Below are 24,521 nucleotides of genomic sequence, written 5' to 3'. Positions count from 1 at the left end.
CCAAAAAAGCCACGAGTCTGTCTCCTCACACAATTCACAATACAGTATTGCCTATGGACTTCCGCAGCCGATGTGTCACAAGTATAGCAATGTTAACCGCATGGGGTCATCGGTAACGACTGGAATAGGCACTTACGCATCGTCCCATTGAACTGTCGATCACTGGCACAGCGTTGCATGGTCCGATGAGTCACGATACTGCCCGCCGTAATCACATCGATGGCCGGGTCAGAATTGGTCATTACCCAGGAGAACAGCTTCTCGAGGCGTGCACAGTAGGACGTCGACAGGCCGGTAGTCTGGGGTACATTCACGTGGTCATCCATGGGCCTGGTAATGCGTGTGAAAGGCATCATGACTGCTTCTAGCTATCGGCAGATCATTCCTGATCATGTATGCCCTTTCATGTGGATCATATTTCCAGCTGCAGTGGCGTATTTCAGCTGAACAATGCTCATAATGTTTGGATGGTCAGTGGATATTTATATAGTACACCGGCTACTGAAATAATTTCGATAATGGAGATAGCCATCTTGTAGGAGAGCGCAAAAGAAGCAAAAATTTGAGAAAACCATAAACTGCTGAAAACAAACTTTAAAGCTCCAAAGCTCGAGAACTCGTAATCACATAGCAATTACATTAGCACTGGTATACGCGTTATCTAAATATCCATGTTTCAGAATCCTGCAGGAAAGGCCCAACCAATTGAATGGAGGAAGTTCGGATACAGGGAAACACGTAGATGCCATTTAGAACTTATTTCATTTCTCTGTTAGTAATTGAAAATAACTAAAATAAGTTTTCACTTTCATGTAACAGCAAATCTTACTTTACAGGAGTAATATAACATATATGAAAGATTTTTTAAATTTTTTTTTAAAGAATAAAGTGGAATCAAATTTCAATATTACGATATAATTTGGAAATATTTGAAGGATGTATTTACTAATTTGCTCTTGTTTAACAATGAAAATTACTAAAATACGTTATATCTGAAGAGTTAGACAGTCACTTCTATCTCGAAATGCGTAGTTGTCTCATAACATCTAACGCTTGTAACCTAGTTGACTATTGAAAGGTACGAATTTATGGAAAAACCGAACATCTTATCGTTCAACTGGCACAGAATTGAAGCCAGATTTTTGATTTGCCGACTATTGCGTTACCACTGAATCAGGGGCGTCATTTAGGGGGCAGGAGGGGGCATTCGCCCCCCTCCTTCCAAGAGTTTGAGCAATACATATACTTTAATTGATTGTCTACTAATATACTAGTACAAAACGTGAAATTCATATGTCGGTGGTGTTCTTGTCCCCCTTAAGCAAAGTCTGAAATAACGTCCCTGCACTGAATTACCAAAAGAATATTTTTTTCCGACAGCGCTTCGTAGTATTGTGTGAAAACTAAATAATTTAAAACTTAATTTTTGCACATTTACGCAAAACAATTTTTTTTTATAATGCCTCTAGAATAGTTTGCTGTGTCTGGAAAATAATTCTTACAGTTAGTACTTTAACGGAAGTTTTTGGAGTAGGGACAGGGGTACGGAGGAGGGCAAATGGATGTTCAGTTTCCCAAACGATTTTCTGCTCCCCTAAGTCTTATACGTATATTAAACGTTTCTAATATTTGAAATTTTACAGTAAATGGAAAAACGTTTATATTAATAGATTATTGTGATTGAAATACCTGTCCCATGTGCAGCATTTCCAGAGGCCAAAAATGTTAACTTCAGTATCTGGCAAATGAAAATAGTCGCCGTCTTCAGCCACACAGTTTGTCATCGGTCAGCCAACGATTGGATTTCAGATCATCTTCGCTAAGATGTCGCTGCATTTGCTTCTTGTATGGGTGCCACTTATGTTCTCGTATAATCATGCTTAACAAACTCTTTCTAATACCAAATTGCGCGAAGAGCCGCCGAATGGTTCTCTTGAGGGACTGTACGAATGATGCATGGCCGCGCGTGGCGTAGTCGCTAATGCTCTGGCCTTGGTGCGAGCGGTCACGGGTTCGGTTCCCGGTGGGAATACTCAGTCGAACACGTGTAACAGCTTTTTCAGGCCAGCCATCTTGAGAGAGGTTTTTTCTGGGTTTCCCTCATTCACACCAGGTAAATGCCGGGATGGTACATAACATAATGTCCTAGGCCGCTTCCTTTCTTCCTTCCCTTTCATCGGATAGTGTGCTCGCCGAGGGACATCATCCCTCAGGTACGTAACGGGTTAATGACTTTAGATGCCGACAGCCCAGAAATCTAATTCCTAATTCCTGTACGAACGATGCCAGTACTGCCGTCGTTGTTTCCTCATTCGTAACTGTTTCAAGTCTTCCATATCAACGTATATCTTCCTCTGAACCCGTTTCTTTGAACCGATTAATCAAATCTCAGCAGTCACATAAGACATTGGCTGTTTATGAGGATTTTTTTAGTTGAAGTCGTTGGCAGCGTCCCATGAACTCCTCTTTCGCGATATCAGGATGATCTGCATTCATTTATCATTCGATACCAGCGTTTTCTTAGTTAATTACTCGTACAACAAAAGAAATACATCAGTTGTGAACAAATATCATAAGTTATCGACAGTCGTAAATTATTAGTATGAATCAGTACCTTCTCACTGAATAAAGGTACGTGGAAACTGATTTCACTATTGTGTTTACTGTAAAATTTTACCCAAAATGATGTGCCACAGGCTCTCCTTCCTTCCATTAAAAAAAAAAAAAATCCAAGATGCCCGCCAACAAGTTTACTACATCGCCAATTTCTTTCATGTCTTTGATCTACAACTCGATCACGATTCTTAAGGGACTTTTTGGACATCCTGTATATTAGATATATTGCATAATTTGAACGTAGAATTATACAGATAGCAATATGAATGAATTTCAGTTGACTTTCACACATTGTCTTGAGTTAATAGTTTGAGAGTAATTAATGAATTAACAATCCTAATTTCAGGCTGGTGTAATAAGTGTCTCCATGAAACCTCCAGAACCTCGCCCATCTTCAGTAGTACAGTCTGAAAAGAAGGAAGTTCCGAATGTTGCCAAAGATGAAGTCGTCGAAAACCAACCCCGTAAAGAAGCTATTGTTAAACAGTCAACTCTAAATAGAAATGATAGTTGCGGCATTTATGAAGAAATTGATGATGAAATTGAGAGTTCTCCTGTTCCAACTGGGCCACCTCCTCCCCCTCCACGTATGAATTCAACAGACAGTGAGGGAGGAAGTCCACCAGCAATTAGTCCTCTTCAAAGATCAACTCCTTCTGCAGGAGCACCACCACCTGTTCCTCAGCGACAAATTCCATCTCCCAGTCATCATCCAACACCCAATCAAAGAGCCCCACCTACTCTCCCGCCTCGTGAGAATCAACGGCCGGTTCCTGCAGTTCCCGAGCGTAGCCCATCGCATACGGCAGCTCCTCCACCAGTGCCTGCTCGCCAAGGAGTACCTCCACCTATTCCTTCAAGAACAGGAGCTCCACCAACGGCCCAGGCACCACAACCACCACCATTGACGCCACGGAAGACTGCAAGTTGAAGTCAAATATAGTTTGCATTAAAAAATATATATATATATATATATGCTGTTATTTTTCTGTGATGATCAGGTCGTCTGTATGTATTTACTGTATGGAAGTTACTAAACATTTAGAGTGAATGAAATTGTCGAAATATATATACCAAAGCGTTTTTGATGGAGATGTAATCGTATTATAGTCACAGATCAGTTTTATTTTTTCTGTGATAATTTTAGATACCAAAAGGAAGTATAGTATAATTGTTATTGTTTTTGAAAGGCGATTATGTATATATGTATATTGTGAAATGTTTATGTACAATATCTAAAGACACTGTTAAAGCTTTTTACGTTTGCTTTCATTTTGTAATTCTATAATGTGTAAATGTTCATGTATATAGAAAAAGCAACGCAGCAACCTACGACAAATTTTAGGTGCAGGTAGAATTAATATTTACTTCATTTCCATTAATTGAGTCTTCACTAGAGAAATTTGGCTTCGCTAGAGAGAAAAATTATTGTTGAATAGTGAAGTTAGGAAATCATGTAAATTTAGGTATGTTCAGCTTTAGATCGGAAGTATCACCATGCGCTCAAAGATGCTGTGTATTAAAACTACCATCTCAGTATTGGCATGCTAACGCTAAAGCTGTTTATGTTACATTCCAAATGAATTGTTTTGTAGATACATGTTACTATTGTGGACCAAGCGTTATGCATATATAATGAATTACATAAAAGTGATCACTATTCGTACTGAAAATCTGTTGTGTAAAACAGCAATTTCGAACAGTTTAATTTACTTTAAACAACACAAAGTATCACTGCTCTTAATAAAACTATACTTAGCGTATTCAACTCAGAACAAAATGTGTTAAAATGAGAACGAAGCTGCGCGTGTTCTTGAGTTAGTCCCTTCCTTTCGTTCAAGTAGCTTGGGAAACCTGTTTCGTGCGTACCACTTCGCTTCTTTTCCATGTGTAATTTATGTTAGTAAGTATAACAACCTGACAGTATGAAGCAGCCATGAATAAGTTGAAATATTAAAACTATGTAGATGTAAGTTATCTGCAACAAATTTTCAGAATAAGTAAATGAAGTTTCTTTTGATTCAGCAGGTTTTCAGGTAAAATGTAGATATATTTTCAACACTTAACAACTTAAAAGTTGTTCTCTTCTAAAGAGATGGATGACCCAGTAGCCCAGTGAAAGACCCGAATGCTATAGTTCGCATATGAACTAGTTTGCAAATAGCGAATACTTGCCGTCTCTTTTTAGAGATAGTTATTTAGATGTGCATGTAGTGAGATGTGTGTGTGTGTGTGTGTGCGCATTAGTTGTTGCATGTACAGTCAAGAAGATAGAGTATGTAATTTATTTTAGCATTGTGTTTCTACATAGTGTTTATATTGTATGATTCTTGTGTGCTCATATATATATATATATATATATATATATATATATATATATATATAATATGTAATACGAGGTCTGGCTAAGAATAACGGGACTGATGCCAAACAAATTAAAGGCGATCCCCTTCAACATACTCCACTCCCCCTCTCTATACTGTTTGCATACAAAGTTTCCATTGTTGAAAGCAGTTGTGGAAATCTTCAGGTGTCACTGTCTTGAGTATCGTTGCCGTTTTCTACTTCACCTTTTCCACAGTCTGAAAATGAATTTTCTTGAGAGCAGATTTCACTTTCGGAAAAATAAAAAATCGCGCGGTACAGTCCGGCGAATAACGTGGGTATTCCAACACTGGAGTCGTCTTGGCTGCCTGAAACCGCTTAACGCTCAAAGTCGTATGCAAAGGAGCATTATCGTGGTGCACAACCCATTCGTTGTTCTTTCAGAAGTGGGGCCTTTTCTTTGTCACGCGTTCTGGCAGCTTTTCCAAAACCTGCTGATAATATTGCTTATTCACTGCCTGATCCGATAGTACCTATTCAATCCCGAGCAGGCCATTAATATCAAAGAACACAATGAACATGACTTTCACTTTCGAATTGCTTTTGCATGCCATTTTCATTCGCAGTGATAAGGGAGTTCTCCAATGCATAGATTGCTTTAACGTTAAAAGTCCAGATCAGTTTCTAGGCATTCCATTGTGTCACTGCACACGTGCTTCCGGAAGTCCTTTTGCTCCTGCATGAGTTTTTTTAGTACTATTTTAGAGCAGACTTCGCGCATGTTCTAATGGTCGTGCAGAATTGCGCGGACAGATTCTTTATCGATGCCCAGCATGTCTGCTATCATTCGAATGCTGAGCCTGCGATCTTTCCGGACAATGTGAGTCACTTTTGCCACCTTTTCGTCTGTTGTTGCTGTCACAGGACGAACCGTCTATCATCATACACATCCTGCAACAGTTTCACACAGTGATTTCTTTAATTTCACAAGGAATTTCAAGTTAATGTGCTACTTAATTTTCACATTTGACATTCTTCCAGCAACACGATTGCACACCTCTCTCTTAAATCGCTGCTCACAGACTAAATCCGAGTGAGAGCGGCAACTCATGTGTATCATTCTCTTCTCGTAGGTGGGGTCTCGGTGGCTTAGTGGCAGAGCGTTCATCTCTGGTGCATGGGGTCCTTGATTCGATCCCAGCTCACGCCAAGTGAGCTTTGTGGTGAACAAACACCGTGTGTGGGGTTTTCTCGGGCCTCTTGCCGTTTCCTTTAGTCTAGTAGGCATAAACGTGGAAGGTAAACCTTAAAGATTTCATTTCATTTCATTTCTCGAAGGCTCAAGGTTACTCAGCGCTCCCAACTGCTCCACATACATTACTGACAGGGTTTCTAGTAACGTTATTTTTTAGCCAAGCCTCGTATATATATATATATATATATATATATATATATATATATATATATAATATGTGTGTCTGTGTGAGTGCAAGTAGTTAGATTCTCAATTGTACATTACACCTTTATGTATGAGGAAGTATAGTTATTTAATTGAAGGTCCACAAATAGAGAAATACGACATTCTATTGAAATGTAGTTTTGTAATTTAGACAATACATAAAGTTGCCCTTTTATTTAGGAAGATGCATTAGTTATTCTGTATGAGAAAGATATGTAAATAATACTGCAGATCAAATAATGAAATTGTTACGAATGAAATGAAGTACACAATGGGTATTAAGGTAGCTGACTGGTTTGGAAATAATTAAAAGAGCAAGTAGCATAACTTATTGCGTTACCATTTGTAGAAACAAGCTGAAAGAAAAACAAATACAGTGAACAAAGTAGAAAAAATTAGTATGTGGTTAGTTAATTAGCATACGCTGTTTCAATCACTGTTCACTATTATTTGCGAAAGAAAAGAAAATAATGTAAAAGAAAAAGGTACCTTAAGCTATCTATTTTAACAATTCTTTTTTATAAAATAACCTACCTGTTAGTATGCATGTGATAATGTTGATTCTTAGAAAAAATGTCCTTTCATTAATTATTTTACAGCTTTGCTACTTCAGATTTTAGAAGTTTCTTTCTGTTTTTCGGTGTTCCTTTTGCTCAATTTCTGTTTAGGGGTAAACAAGGTTGGAATCAGGAATATTAATTACATCGCATCTATTTAAAAATTACAGTAATTCATATTATGTGAGTACAACTCTAGTATATTTCATTTAAAATATTAGACATATATGTAATCATCTGAGGTTTCTTGTTTGTATATAGGGTGAGTTCAAGTATTTTGGGGAAGGGGAAGAATATTACTTGCCTTAAATTAGGAAAAGGAAATTTACAAATTAAATACGTACAATCGTCACTTACTCCTAGTTATCAAATTTACCTTTTTATATTGTACTGCATTCCTTCACACGTTACTTTTGCTTTCTTCAATCATGTTATTTCATGGTATTCAAAACTAAGATTGTTACATGGACGCTATTGAAAAGTTTTGTGATAATAGCAATAGACAAAATACAATATTTCGATCGTGATATCATTATTGAAGAAGAAAGTTGAAGTCTATAGTTTGACATTTGGAAATTATGTCCTGTAAGGTGAAAGGAACAGTATGCTGATGGAGATAAATGGTGGACTAAAAAAGTAGGAAAGAAAAATCGGGAATATCTTGTGAAAACCCCCATTCCTAGGGCGCATAGCTTCTATTTGTCGAAGAGAGCATTCTGTCCCTGAATTATTTTACGTTCAAAGAAAAGAAATACTGCTTTTCTTAAATACATATTCTTGTGGTAAATATTTTGCTGTAATCATGATGCAAAGGAAAGATACTGACTATATTAAATTGATTGTGGGAAAAGTGCCTATTGTAGATAAAATTAAAAGTTGGTGATTATTCATAATATGGAAAGGACATATTAGAACATAAACGTAATAAATTAATAAATTATTCGAGTATAAGTGATTTTTCGTCGAAATAGATTAATTTTATTTGATTCGTTTCAGTTTTCTTTCCTTTTTCGTGCAAAATTAATGCATCTTGCAATAATGCAAAATAAAACGAGGAGAATCAAGTTTTGTAAGGCAGCCAGTAGAACTTACGAAGTGTGTGTATTATGTCAATTTTGTCAGGTTTTACTCTTTGCAAGAGAATTATAATTGTACTTAACTCATCAGTACTTAATGTAGTCCAATCCCGTTGCTCCCATTTAAAGAGATTTTTCATGTTGAAATTGATAACGATGTACCCCATTAATAGTGCTAATTGCATTAAAATTGTACGTATTAGCAGTATATATAAGATATTTGCGATGTTTTGTTACACCAGTGGTTTCTAAACGTTTCTATTACAAAAATAACACACGTAGCGATATATAAGTCATAATTGTAGGATTTTGTACAGCACTTACGAAACTATACATTTGAGTAATACTCTGTTGTATGTTAAGAACACAGAACACTGTATAACTTCTTTTCTAATCATATATGTTTGGAAAGCAAAATATGCAATACTGTTTAATACATTGATATTTCAGCAATTAGTTGGTTAGTTTCAGTGAATAACCAGATATTGGTATATGATATATATATTGATATTGATATATCATTAAGAGATTATGTTGATTTAACTGTGTTCCGTGTTACAGAAAACATTGGTACCTTCAAACTGTTCTTCTGTAAAATTTAGTTTTTCCGACTTAGCTGGTTATTCATTGGAACAAGCCAGTTTATCAATGCAATATTGTTTTATACATTCTTGATCAAAATAAATGCTAAATATTTTGTGCCCATGACTGATTCACCAAATTAACTGACTATTTTTAATTGGCGGAGGAACTCGATCAATTGGTTTGTTAAACAATGCGCTAGTAGATCCAAATCTGACCTGAATTAGATTAAATTTGGTTTCATACAGAATGAGGAACACTGGACATTAACTTCAAACATTATGCATTATCACTTGTTAAAAAAAAACAAAACAAAAAACAGTAAATCCTGTAAGGAACTGAGCTGGATTCCTTATCTCCTTTCGCAGAGATATGCTGTAAAATTGGATATTTGTGATGAACCGTATTCCAGATCAAATTGAGTTTATTTAAATTTCATCCTTTTTAACGTAATGCAACTTTTATTTAAATATAAAAGTTATTTAACTGAGATCAGGCTGAATCTGACCTTTGCCACTGCCTGGGAACGACCTCGTCTTTCTGTCAAATCTTTATGACACCTTTTAAAATCACTATCACCTGCATGTAGGATAGATGCGTGGCTTTAAACATAGGAAAACATTGCATTAATTTGTTGAAATTAATTAATTGTATATATATATATATATATATATATATATGAAACAGGTAGAACAAGGAAAGCATTTAAATGGATATATACTCGTATTTTTTCAGCAGAATTATGAAAAAAGTCATGATACTAAGAGTCAATAAAGATGTCATTGAAAAGTTTTCGCTTTTTAAGAATAACATAGATGTTAATAACGTACTGTGAAATAGATTTAATGACATTGCACAACAAGCGAAAAAAAAAAATCCATACCTTTTTAGTCAACGGTTTTCAAAATTTTAATATTTTTGAAATTGATAGATGTGTTTAAAATTAGTTTTCTCTAGTGTAAAAAGGAAATTGGTGTTTTGTAAGGCACTAAACACTAAATTACTGTAGATAAATCAGTCAAAAATTGTTGACAAGCAATATATCAGGGAATATATACTTTCTCAATATGCTCGTATGATTGTGCGAGTCCAATAACTAAAAGGGGTCAGAATTGTAGTGTATGCATTTTGTTTTCAGCTGATGTGCTAGGTTTACAGTTTCATTTCAGTTCAAAGGTCCTGAATGTATTTTACGCCACACATATTTGAAACTGAAATTTCAAGTACAAAGAGAAAGAAATTAAAAACTATGTCGTTATATAAACCAGTATTTTATGTCGGCTTCTACCTCTAAGAATTTTTATTATTATTCTGTTATTTAAATTTTATTCTAGACTTTGTTATGTATTTTGTGTATGTTTCATGTGGGAGGTAAGGTGGATTTCACTTCAGTTTAACATTGTGAGAAAACGTCGTGATCTGAAAATATTTTCGTGTTAAATTTGATTTGTCTTTTATTTATTTATTAATTTATTTACTTGCTTGCATTTATAATTTTCCTGAAAACACTCAAACTTTATTATTATTATTATGACCCAAGAAGAGGAAAGAAAACGGTCCTCACTATTTTGTCAGTGTATCTTCGCAGTTGTGTACATCATTTAAGTTGCCCTTCTATTGCTTCACGATTAATTTCCTTCTCCTATTTACGTTAGAAAATTAATTCATTTATGAGTATCATCAAAAATATGTTAATTTCGTTATTTACTGTCATAGGAAAATACCAAAGTATCCTGAATTATAACAAAATTGTGAATCTCTATAGTGTAATCATGTACACCCATTAACTTTGCATATTAAAATTTATTGGTGCATAATATGTACAAGTAAATTACATTATTTATGTATTGTACGGATAGTAGTCTATTTTTCGTAGTTACGGATGATTCAGCGAAAAGAAATTAGTCTAATTAACGTATTTTCCACGTCTTCGAGAAAACAAATAATGTTCTGGAATCCTGCTTATTTCTTTTAGTGTCAATAGCGTGTAGGACTCCACGTGCAGATTTCGTTGTCCTATCCTTATTAGTTATTTGTATTCACAAACCAAAGATAAACTTCTAATGTTATACAATTAAAATTAGAGATTATATATATTTCGTATACAGTCTAGGAATGATCGTAACAAAATTAACACACTCAGAGAACAATTAAGCATGTTTAAATACCATTCTTTTCTCCATAATATTTTTTTTGTAATACAGGAATTAAAAGTTTTTTGGTCTTGTTTAGAATAAATAACTACATAAGCTGTAAACGCAGTGATTCATTTATCACCTGATCTGTTGGGTCGAAGAATTTACAATCCTGAACGAATGTTTTCGTGAGATCCCAGACACGATTTTTGAGAAATTTCACCAGTTGCACGAAATTAATATGGGTGGCATGTCCCCAAAATACTGATGGACGCGTGGGTGTGGAAGCGAAGTACCACTGATAAATTGACTAACATCTGCATTTTTGTAACCCTTGACCGAATTAGATAAAGTAATGCGGTATTTTTAATCTTAACACACAGGTTCTCGCTAAGAAAGAACATTAAAAATAATAAACTTCCTCGGGGGTTTGAAAATAGCTTCAGTCCAACTAGACATAACTGTTCAACCATAGGATATAATGGTATAAAAGTTTGTATATGGGATCTTTAGTAAACACGTTCTATCTTTCAGTTGAAAAAATTCAATATAAATGATGACGCAAAAGGCGTAGTCATTGTCCGACGCTTTCATTTGACATTCTGAAGTATTTTTGAACAGTCGAACATAAAGGCATGAGTTTCTCTATGTTCTGTGGTTTTCTAGAGAACACGAATTGTTACTCATTTTTATGAATGTAATATAAGTGATCCAGAGAACCGGATTGAGTTTTGAGGTATTTCTCTTAGGTCTTTTTTTCTTTCTTTCTTGGTTAACTAGATATTTGGGTATCAAACTCATTCAATCAGGAGTCTTCGCTGCGTACACTGTTTCTTTTAATCACTCTGTTTTAATCAGTCATACATTTAGGACAAGTAAAAGTAAAAACCTAGAAGCTCCGTAAATTTTTCGTTTGTTGTAAACCTTAAAGGCTACTGCTAAATGCATCCCGTTAATTGATAGTTCCCATATTTGATATCGATCATTAGCTGTTCTTTTGGATTTTCTGTTGTTTTATTCGGAGAAAATTATGATTTTACGCTGAATTCCATTCCTAACTAGATTCTTGTTTTTCGTAGCAATTACCGTTTTTAAGGAACGTTATATCTCAGACTTATGATTACTTGAAACTTTAAAACAGACATGTTTCATAAAATTTTAAATTAAACTTAAGTAGAAAGTTATTGTAGTTAGTTTGTTTGAAGTTAGTTTTCCTTTTAAGCACCGGGCTATAAGTTACGGTGGAATCGGAACCACCATAATGCGTCCAGTGCTCTTCCACCTGGAATCGAACCCAGGATCCCGTGTAGCAAAAGCGCGCGCGCCATCACTATACTGATGGGGAGGGCGAAGTTGTTCTAGTGTTTTCAACAATAAGAAAGCAGTTTATAGAATAAATCGAAAAGTTCCGGGCTCTCAGCATTTGGTATTTTTACGTGCATAACTGCCTTTGAATGAATTGAAATTATATGTAACATATCTTTCGGGACGCTGCACGGTTGATCTGTTTAAAGTTTGAATACTATATGGTTTTAAACTTCTGTTGGAAATATCAGGAACGTACCAAGTGATTTGAAAAATCCATTTTCAAGAGAAAGGGTGGATGCAAGTAAGAGGATTATTAGGTCTGTTAAAACACTTTTCTTCGCGCTTATTGGAAATTTGCTCCTAAGGAGAAAATATTTACATTGAGATAAGAGTAAGAGCCAGGTACACTTTAACAAGATCTGGCAGGTGTGGTGATTCGTTTTAGACTAAAAATTACTTACTCCTTTGCTTGTAATGCATTATTTCTTAAAATATTTGTGTGCGTATATATGCACGCAATAATTTAGCTTTAGGCAGTTTCGTTGTGGATTTTAATGTGTAGTTAACAATACTATATTATGTGAAGTATTTTATTTTTCTACTTCGGTGCTGTTGCATTGGACACATTTTGTAATTTCTATCTTTTGCCATGCATAATACAAATTTTGTATCCATTGATTTCGTTTTTCTAGTATCTGTAAGGCAAATTGACATACCTTGAAGTGTAACTTTTAGAATATCAGTGTGCGTGTTGAAATCATCTTACGTAATTAATTGCTTTTAGGTAATTTATTGTAGTTCCAAAATGTTAGTAAAAGAGATTTCGTTGTATTTAGTTTTCCTTGGAGATTATTCTGAGATTCTAAAATATATATATTTATACATAAGGTGCAAAGTAATATGACTGTTGTAAGCAGATAATGCTTCTGTTAAAAAGCTTGAATTATTGTGTAAGTAATGTTTGTGGTTTGTCTCGTAATACTGTTACATAATCATGACAGGACAGTATTATCTATTGTTATAGTCAATGTTAAAAATTATAGGGAAATGTCATTTATTGATAGAAATGTATTGATCTGTTATTGTTGATGGTATATTGGTTTTTTCTTATGTATCCACCTCCTCATCCACATATTTTCATATGTGTTTATGTACATATGCACGTACCTTACCTCCCTGATAATGTTACTTATTTACAATACCTGTAACTATGCATTTACAGTAGTGATGTAACGGCAATAAAGTGTTTATTGTTATGTATCAGAATAGATTATCACAATGTAGTTCCTTCTAAATCAGCAATATTTAAAAAAGTCGCTCTCAGCATATTATCTTGCAATATTAACTGAAGTGACCCTTCTTAGCACGTAACATACATTAGAAAAAAAAAAAAAAAAAAAAAAGAAGTTTCATTTCGCAGTGTGAAAGACTAGACTTCCAAACTATGGGAATTCAATATTCAAATTTGAAGTAGTACGTCTAGAACTATTGTTTGCAATAGATTAATAACATGAAAGATAGAGCCTGTTCCTCGGATGCTGAATCCATGTCAAAAAGCCGTTACTCTCTATGCCTTACTATTTTTGTTCTATGACGATAAAGATTGAAACCGGAAATCGTTAATTTGATTCTCTTCCGGATTGAATAGATCGTTAAGGGAGGAGGTGGAATATACTCTACGGAAGCTGAATCGATTACAAAGAACTGCATCTTGATATCTCTTACCGTTTTCGCTATACAGAAATCAGTATTGAAACCGTAAGTAGTAGTAAATTTCAACCTGTTCCAGTTTTGATAGTCTTGCGAGTTGTGACGACATGCTCTCTTGAGACACTGAATCGATTGCAGAAAACAGCTTGCTGCTATATATTACCATTGTTTGTTCTGTGTCGTTACGTATTGAAACTGGAAATAGGTATTTTGAACCACTTTTAGTTTGAATAGAGAGTTAATAAAGAAAATAAAACCTTTCTTGAGAAGCTGAATCGATTGCAGAAAATCACATCTCGATATCTCTTGCCGTTTTTGCTGTGTAAAATTCAGTAGTGAAACCAGAAGAATAGTAAATTTGAACCACTTTCAGTTTTGGTAGCGTGTTCGAGATAGTCACGGTAAGTTATCTTGAGATGGTGAATCGTTTGCAAAAGATCGCTTTTCATTATGTGTTAGCGTTTCCGTTGTATGGCAACAAACGTTGAACCCGGAAATGACTCATATGAAAATTCCTGGTTTGAATAGAGTTAACGGAGGAGATGGAACCTGTTATTGGGACGCTGAATCGATTGCAAAAAGCCACATCTCGACGTCTGTTACTGTTCCTTCTCTAATACCTAACGACAGGGGCGGACAAACAAAGCTGTTCTATAAGGCTTCCGACAATTGTGCATAGCATAGTTTGGAAATCTGGAAATGAGAATTGGGAGATTCTCAATCCTCTGCCTTCCGGTTCAGGTAACTCGTTGACACGAAGTCGAGATCTAGATAACCAGAAATGCTTTGCAACTGTAAAATGGGTTTTGGATAATCAGAAAACAGATTTATATTGCCCTACTGAAGATGTAACATATAAAGTTGTGGATGCCAATGGGCATAAATAATGAAGTTGTGGCACAATAAAATTTCGAGAAAGGTAAACTCTATGGTAAAATTTTAAGATAAATTCATATAACTTCTGTTTAAGCAATTTTTAGTAATATTAAATGCATCATAGAGCTATCCAATACCATTGCTACAGAAAAATGACATTTGAATGACAATTCAGTTGAATAGGGGTAGTAAATACATTTTATTAGCCTACTTGACCCGGTGTGCCAAACAGGAGGCAAGTTGTAAGACGCTATTACCCTTCATCCCCAACACCAGTAAGTGCCCTCCTCTTGTAAAATGTGTACGTTTTGACCTCACCATTGTGGAACACCCAAGAAAACATCCCAATACCAAAAGTGAATCGTGTATCTTAAAAAATGGTTACTTAATAACTTTCTGCAAAATTTGTTCCATTTTGAACTTAACGCTCATAGTTCGAACATGCTTGCGATCGAGGATTTCTCCGGTTGCCTAATTTTTTCATATATAAAAAGGAGTCGACTGAGCATAGTATCGATATGAAGTCAGAGTAACACCCCACGACCTTCCCTAGTCAGTTAAACTGTGCCATCTGGTAGTCAATTGCTTCTTATGAGCGATAACACTTCTAAATTTTAACCAACTATTCAAACAACAAGGGAAAGGTACACTCATGTCAAAAATTCTTGTCGCATGTCTATAAATATGTTGCTATAGGAATATAATTTGATACCGAACTCGCCCGGTATTTCTTATAATGTTAGGATGTGTATAATCGGCAAAAGACATGTATGCGGCAAATTTCGTGTCAAAAGAACAGTAAATAAGAACAATAAAACTTTCTTGTCCATTTAGCAACATTTTGTTTTACTTGCTCTAATTTACGTATTTATAGTTCTTTTCCTATGAAATTTACCACAAATACACATTTTCTGATTATACACATAGTATCAGTATTAAAAGTATCCTGCAAAATCATTATCAAATTATATTCTTACAAAAAGACAGTTATAGATATGCGACAATCATTTTGGACATGAGTGTACATGACTGAAGTATTGTACGTCTTTGAAATTTTAGCGAAGAAAAAATAAACCAAAAAAAAAAAAAAAAAAAGATTTATAGTTTGTAAAAGAATATTCACGGGGGAGAGTATTGCAGGTCAAAAGTATTAAGTAACTTAAAACGTGGAATTAGTCTCTGGGAGACATGTCGAGAGAGATTAGGACGACTCGTTTTGGGCTATAAGATGATGTTGGCACCCTTGCTGCTTCAAATAAAACTATTGAATCGGAAATTATGTAGTGTGGTGTGTGTCAAACTCATCTCCAATGACACGAAAGCTTTTCCAATGAGCTGCCTCACGGTGTTACTGTGAATCTCATGCGAATATGTTGTTGGTAGGTGCACACAGGCCTCATTTTGAAGTGCTTTGTCACACACACACACACACACACACACACAAGACAAACCAACGCAAAGTGAGGTACTTATACACCATTTTTGACTCAAATGTATTTTAATGGTTTTTCTAGTCAAAGAAAAAACACTTTTAATTTGTTCTCCTTATCACACTTCCATACGATTGTTAAACAATGCCATTCTCTCCTGACTGACGGCATCCCATGCTATTTGCCGGACGTGTACTGAATTTGCGATGTTAGACATGTGATCTTAGTCCAGGCCTGTATTTAGGTAAGTGCTATTCTGTGCTCAAGCGCAGGGCGACAGAATTTAGGGGGCGGCAAAATTTTGGATTTTTTAGATTCACAATAAACTAATATTTAAAACTAGCAATCCGCGCAAGCGCTAGAAAATATATTAATGTGTTTAATTCGCTCTAATTACAGTAGTTATTAATTAGCCATCATGAAAACTGATACCGTTAAACTCAGCGACCTCGAAAACTGAATTCAACACTAATATTTGTCGTTTTCTGTTACTTTTTAATCCCCCTCTCCCCCGAGGAGTGGAGTATGACCTTAAAGTTGAATTGGATTAAAAGTGTCACAATTCATCTCAGCGACCCCAAAAACTATGAATTCAACTCTAATATTGGTCGTTTCCGATTATTTTTCAAATGCTCCCATGTTATTCTTATGGGGACTTTGCACCCCCATATCATGTCAAGTGTGACCTAGGGACAGGTCATTTGATTATTTATCTACGATGGGTTCACCTTGCCCAGGGACCTTCGGATCAAACACCTACCTTTGGGCAGAACATCACATCATAATCATCATTGAGAGAATTAGGCCATTTAAAATTTCTTTGTAACTTGTAATACATAAACTGCTATTCAACAAGAACTGGTATATTTGCAAAATCACGGCTTGTTTCCTTGTTTGAAATGTAAGTTTATGCGGCGGAGGGCGGCAAATTATTTAGAGCACAGGGGCGCACAATGTACAAATACGGGCCTGCCTTAGTCCATTCCTGTGTTGTTGCTGAGGTGAGTTTTCCATGATACTTGAAGGTGAACATCTAATTTGCACCAATCTAATAGAATTTTCACGAGAATCGTTAACGCAAACAGACAACTTAATATCAAACGTGATTTTATCGTGATGAAATGGCAAGTTTACCATTATTAAAAAGAAAAAAAACTAGCAAATTATTCAAGTTGGTTTCTCTTTAGCTTTTAGCTCAAATATATATTTTCTTTATAAGGCAAACTGTGCGACCATACCATCAATTTAGCTAGGGAGTGAAAGATATTTTTTTATATATAGAAATATTTTACAGGTTTAGGTGCGCAAAACACCAATACACCATGGTCTCGCTTATCCGACCTTCGTTTATTCCACATACTGTATTATCTGACATATCATTGCAGATAAAAAAAAATAAAATAAAAAAAATAAAAGCATCAATCGGTAAGAAGAACTACAAGTTGTGGTCTTAATCTATTTTTTGATGCTCTGGAATCTATCGCCTAGCGCGCCCGTCTACCTCATGCCTTGTATGTCTATCATTCAGTGCAGACGCGTATCCAGGTTTTCTTTTCGGAGGAGTCCCAATACAAATCCTCGTAAGCACGTAATTCTAATGTTTTAAAAATATGAATTAAATAGCAATACTACTACTACTATTACTACTACTAATAATAATAATAATAATGCAACAGTTCTGTATTTCTCTTAAACTTTTCATTTATAAACTGGTTTAATTTGAACAAACTGCATTGCAGCACAAACAAAATAAAACATTTTCGAGAAACATACTATGACTAAGAAAAACTGTCTGCTACGTATATCACATAACAAAAATCGCAAGAAGGCAATGAGTGTATCGTTCTAATACATTAAAGGTATAAACAAAACGGAAACGAAATGTTAATCCTATTTAAAACTGTTCTTTAATTCCACCTGGAATCAAAGGCATTACGGTATGCTCTTAGAATTATAACAAGACAACAACACATTGCCCAAAGTTTGGACACTGACTCAAAGTAAATTGATATAAAAGAACCTCAAAAGGGTAAAAGCAAGTTTATTAAAAAGTGCTTTCGTTTGGGAAGGGAAAAGCCCCCAGGACCTCACGCTGGATACGTTCCTGATTCAGTGCAGTGCATTTATATCTTACAAAACATGATTATTAGATGCGTAATATGTAAAATTAGTCTACATCATAGTTTTAATAGGTCTTTTCTTAACACCCATATTACCCGGCGTTCTGCCTGCCTGTTTATGTCGGATAAGCGAAACTATACTGTATTTCCAAAGATAGCATATACATGAGCTAGAATTGTGTCATCCTAGAATAGGCAATAGTGTGAAATGCTTATATTAAAAGGGTGGAAAAGAAAAGCGTAAGTACTGTTTTGGTAGCGTGAGAACAAATTAAAAACAATTCAATATATTTCCTAGGTTTCAGATTATCATCTTGTGTGTCGATATATATTCTTTTTAAAACATAGTTTTAAAAGTCATACCATTCCCAATATTCCTATGGAAATCGAAAGAAAAAGAAAACAATGTGCCTCTTGTAGCAAAGCAGCTTATGTGCGTTGTTGTCCGAAATCCGATACGTTAAAGTATAGATAACAAATCGGCGCATAAAAGGAGTGTTAAATAAACCAAACCAAATAAATCAATCACTCAAACAAAGCATGCAATATTAGGAAGATATCAAGGATATATTATTTAAAAGAGGTTGGAACGACTGAAACGTCCATCTTAAATGAGTCACTTTCAAAGGTTAAAAAATCAAAACTACAATACCAGGTTTAGTCAGTAGTCTCTGGCTAAAGTAACCCTGCCAAGAAGTTACTGAAATACCAGAAAAGGCAGTAATCGATTATAGAGATTAGGATAATATTGTAAGTAGGGAAGGGTTTTATAGTACAAATCATAGATAGTATATATTATCCTTTGAGAAGTTACATTAAAGTGCATACCGTTGCTAAGCCTTCAAAAAGCTCCATGTGCAGATTTTGCTCAAAGTATGATTTTTACAGATGTAGGTGCAGTTTGGTATTGAGCATATACCTACAACCGTGCTGACCGCACACCACTTTAAAGTCGTGAGTGCCACAAGTTCCCTTCTACGCCTTGGCACAATAGGAGCTGTTGCGTTCAGAGAGAGAGAGAGAAATAACTTAAGTCCATTGCACTTACGCGCGTTAATAAATTTTACCTTATGTTTATAAATTATGTAAATGATAGTTTCGTTTTCTGTTTATTATAATTGTTATTATTATTATTAATTATTATTATTATATATTTCTTAACACGTTGACTGCCTTGTGTATGGAATTCCGTACATACGGCTCTCCCGTGCAGTACTGCGTGTGTAATTTTCCATACACAAGAAATATATTCCAAGCTTGTTGTGTTCATTCTATAGATGTGTATGTAATTAGATACGTATAACGTACAAGTCAAAATTTAATGTCCATGCCACGTATATGCAAAACCATACACAAAGAAATTTATGAATAAAGACATTTATGGGGCTTAAACAAAGGCGAAAATAAAGTATTACTGGCGAATGTTGCCCGTGGTGCACAGGTGATAATGGTCAACAGTTTTAGATTTAAACAAATAGAGGTCTAATTAAGCACGAATTTAACTTATAGTGTACAGTGGAGAAGGCTCAGGAGTTCCCTAGGATCGTTACAATATCGAACCCCGTGAACTGCACTGCAAACCTATTCGCAAGCCCTCAGCAATGTTCAACAGATATTGTGTTCTAATGTTAATTTCAATGCAAACATACATACGAACTTCAATTCTCGCCTTCAAACGAAGATGCAGACTGTTCATGATTTGCAGTATTATTATTTTTTAAATAAAATTCTTGCGAATCATATTTCTAAATCGAAGGGTAGGGAGCATTTCTCACACCCATTCTATTTTCCTAACATATCTCCCAGCGATTACAATATTTTTTGGTATATCAATCACTTCTTAGTCAGGTAGCTTTACCTAGAGACCACTGATCAATCTGGTATTTTATTTTTCCCTTTTTACATTTGGAACTGATAATCATCGGTTGGACATTTCAATCGCACCTACCTAATATTAGCAACGTTTCTTCGTTAATTTCGTATCATTGTATTATTTCCTTGTATTATTGATTAGCTTGGTTAGGCTTACTTAAACACTTTTTTCTTTGCACCAACGTGTCATCTATAGCCTTAACGTTGGATGAAAATGCACTAGCTCTCACCGAGAATCAAATCTAGAACCAATGCACTTAAATCATTTGGCCACAGCAACTCACATTTAAAAAGAAGTTTCAATTTTGTTAGTAAGGTTGTAATTAGGTGTAACATTTAAAAATATATTTAAGAAAGGGTACGGAACATACACACTGAACTTTCTCGTTCGAATTTCTTAAACTGACTCATGTTAGGCTGCAGCCATTACAGAAACATTTATTTGAAAAATGCGAATAAAATGGATTTTGTAAAAAAAAAAAAAAAAAAAAAAAAAAAAAAAAAAAAAAAAAAAAAAAAATCAAAATCAAAGAAATTTTAGGCCCAAAAGTAAAGTACCCATTAGTCATATTTCCGTTACAAATAACTTATGCCATATAATAGAATTATTATGGAAATAATTGTATGTGAACTATGAGCAAAAGGGTTTGAATAATTTCTGAGACGGTCGTCGAAAAAGTCACACCCAAGAATAAACTATCACTTGTGGGTCTATTCAGAACAAACGAGTTGTGCTATGTCTTTACTGTTTTCATGAAGCATTTATTTATGAAATATGAACAAAATCGCCTGAGTCGTTCTTGAGAAAGTGACAGGGTAAAACTTATTCCCAAAAGTGATATACCACTTTTAAATTTTCAGGATGATGGAATTATATCATTAGGTTTCTTATGTAACATTTATTTATGAAATATGAACAAGAAACATATCCTGAGTTGTTTTTGCGAAGGTCATCGGGAAAAACTTACCCCGAAAGGTAAACTATTCTATCTGTAATTTTGAATATAAACGATTTATGTATATTGTAAACTATGAAATCTGTACCAGTAGCTCGAGTCTTTTAAAGGAAATCGTTGGGAAAAAAATTACCGTCAAAGTAAACCACTTTTGGATTTTTCTTTTCGGGACAAGCAAGTTATGCCATATTATAAGGTTACTACTGAAATGTTTATTACTGAAATTTCAACAAATTCGTCTCAGTTATTACTAGAGACCGGATGTTAGGCAAAATGCCTATTCTTTAATCTTAAAGATATAATCAAAAATAACGTTTTAAAGTGTATATCACTAGAGTGTAGTTTCAATTTAAACTAATTTTATTTTGCCTATTTTGCCCCATCCTGCCTAAATAATTGCTTTAGTGCCTAATATTGCCTATTCTATGCATTTTCTTCAAAATATAACTTTATTGAGAAAATATATAAATTAGTATTTCAAGAAAGAATTCTGCCTCTCGAGAAATATAAGTGTTATTTGTGGTGATAAGATTCCGTAAAACTTTGGACTGCTATATGTACTGATAAAGTGCTGTAAAACTTTGGACTGTTATGTGTAGTGATAAAGTGCTGTATAAAATGTATTTACCAAATACACATGGAATACATGTCAATTCCTTTTTGTATATCAGTAAAAGAAGACATTAACAAACATGTATGTTTATTTATATATTCTTGGAGCATTATCTATGACGAATTTATTTCTTAATTGTATTCAGTATTTAATTTATCTTCATTACTTCGAGTTACATTTTAGTGCCTATTTTCCAGGTTATTAATGCCTAAACATTCGATATCTAGTTATTACTAAGAAAATTGTCAAAAATTAATCACTCCTTGAGAAAACCACTCCTTCTGAACGTTTTCAGGACAATCGAGTTATGCAGTATATTAGGTTATTACTCAAACATTTCTTTACGAAATATGAACAAAATTGCCTGAGGCGTTAATGGGAAAATCGTCGGAGAAAAGCCCACTCTAAGAGTAAACTACCCCTTCCAAATGTTTACATGACGAACGATTTATGTCATATTGTTATGCTATTAATGATACATTTATTTATGAAATGTGGTTGAGAAAGTTGTTCGAAAAAACACATCCCATACAGTAAATTACACCTTACGTATTTTTTCAGAGTAGTGATTCATACTACGGTGGAGTATTGTTAATAAAATATATATTTGTAAATATATACAAAATCGTTACAGTTGTTTTTGAGAAAATTTAATTATTTTAAATTCCTATCCTTCAGTAAACTACCCTTATTTTTAGGTGTCGGGGGGTATAGAATTCGAAACGATAGAATGTTATAAAAACCTCATGTGTAGAGTTCGGCCCAGATACGTTGAACAGTAAGGCCTCTATTTGAGTGCATGTGAATGCGTGATGAACCGACAGACGAACAGATGGACAGAATCGAAAAAACATTTTTTCGATATATAGGGGCCATGAAATTTGAATTCATTGAAATCTAGAATTTGATTTTTACCACTATCACCACAATTTCTTCTTTCGTCGCTCGAATGTGAAAACGAATAGGCCTACACCGACAAGTAAGGTGATAATTTGTAATCCCAAAAATTTAATGAGTTACGTTTAATGTATTGTCATGCTAGAAAAAAAAGGTTATGCCTGATATAATTTTAATATCAGTTTTTCACGCTACTGTATAATTTAGAAGAATGGTATAATTATCGTTCATACCCATATTATCTTTTGGAATCATTCGTGTTCCGCACACATAGATCTGTATAATTTAGTTTTGTTCAAAGAAAGCATTCTTTATTCCTTCCACAAATTTATGATTGCATTTCTTGCACTTGTGGATATGAAGAAAAAAGAGAAAGTCAATACTCTAAAAAGAAACACACACAAACACTATAACAATAATTTAACATAAGCTTTTTCTATTTTTTCTTATGACAAGGTATTCTACTTCATTCGCTAGAACTGTAAGGCTGCAGGTCGCGATTTTTTTTCTGTTCCTGACTCACATAGACACACTGAGTTGAACTTGGTCTACTGTGCAAACACGAGGAGGGGAGAAGTAAGTATACATAAGCTGAAAACAATCGCTGTTACCAATAGTACTCTAATGCTGAATAAATACGTCATTAAAGGAAAATATCAATAAGTTATTTCCTTATTATATTGTTTCGGTCCTTATTAACACGACAATTATACACTTCCTACGATATTTTGTAAAATAATAATAATAATAATAATAATAATAATAATAAAAGATGACATGGGATGGGATTCGATCTGGTGTCAAAACAGTATAAGGACAACTATTCCGCCACGTTGCCCACCTAACTACGGAGACTACGTTTCCTTTGCTTTCTTAACAAATAAATGCTCATAGCCATAGTGCGTATCACTTCCAAACTTAAGACAAGTTTTCCTGTTTATTTCTATATTTTCGTACATCTTGGTGGCAGAAGCTAATTTATATTTGGCAGACAATCTAGATACTATGTTTAAACCAATAAATACAATATTTTACTCCACTTCCCAATTCCTTCTTTCAACTCTCCGGCTGCCAATTTGAAATTCTTTGCGCAATCGTGCTGTACTACTGCAAAAATCCCTCGAAGGCATGCTTGCCAGTATACGCAAAACCGAGTTTAATTTTGTTTTTTGCTTATATTTTTATTATTTTATTATATTATTTGGAAATATCTCGTTAGATGGATTGCTTTCTATTATCTCCACTTAGTAATAACAGAATTTTATCCATAAATGTAATGAAAATGGAATAAATGCGAAAATTCGTGAGTTACATTATACGCGCAATCTTTTTAAAGCATGGGGGTACATATATATCTAGTCCTAAATAAATTTCCCTAGAATTACACTAAACGACTTATCCCGAGTTGTAATTTAGGAAAATAACTTTCTCTCACTTATAGATGGTAGATTCTTCTTATTTCGTAAAAGAAGTATCACAATACCCTTCGTGATTCCGTATAAGGTCATTCCTAAACTAGTTTCCTCAATTCCATAGCTCAACTGATGTCTCATTCCCATAAATTGATCTATGATTCAGTCGTTACTATGAATGGAGGGTTTATAAGTTCTCTCAAAGTTGATACACGGCTAAATTTTTATCTCGCTCCAAAATGATATTACCAGGGAAGCAAGAAAGTTCGTGCGCTTTTATACTATGAAAGAAAACTCTCAATTACAGGATTTTAACGGTTTATTTATTCGGCAAAATAGCCTCCATTTGCTTCTACAATCTTCTCCCAGCGCTCAACAAGCTTGTAAATGCCAGTTTTGTAGAATATTTGTTCCCGAGACTCGAAAAACTCAGCAACTGCATTTTTGACGTCTTGTTCAGTCTTGAACTGCCTGCCACGCATAAAAAAATCCATGGCCAAGAATAAATGGTAATCCGAAGGGGCGACATCTGGGGAGTAGGAAGGATGAGGTAGAAGCTCCTAACCAAGTTCTGAGA

General features: G+C 34.5%; 1 protein-coding gene across 1 annotated transcript in view; it reads left to right on the top strand.

The window, feature by feature from the left end:
- The window catches only part of Synj (synaptojanin), a 137,196-nt gene extending 123,878 nt beyond the window's left edge, over window positions 1–13,318 (top strand). Inside the window, exon 21 of the mRNA XM_081761800.1 lies at window positions 2,963–13,318. Within this exon, the coding sequence (XP_081617926.1) occupies window positions 2,963–3,547 (585 nt within the window). The 3' untranslated portion in view covers window positions 3,548–13,318. The remainder of the gene's footprint in view (window positions 1–2,962) is intronic.
- The last annotated feature ends 11,203 nt before the right edge of the window (window positions 13,319–24,521 follow it).

This window comes from Thermobia domestica, chromosome 6 (genome assembly GCF_964235325.1).
Source record: "Thermobia domestica chromosome 6, izTheDome1.hap1.1, whole genome shotgun sequence".
NCBI lineage: Eukaryota > Metazoa > Arthropoda > Insecta > Zygentoma > Lepismatidae > Thermobia > Thermobia domestica.
The sequence above is the reverse complement of the archived record's forward strand: the minus strand, read 5'-3'. Positions and strand labels throughout refer to the sequence as shown.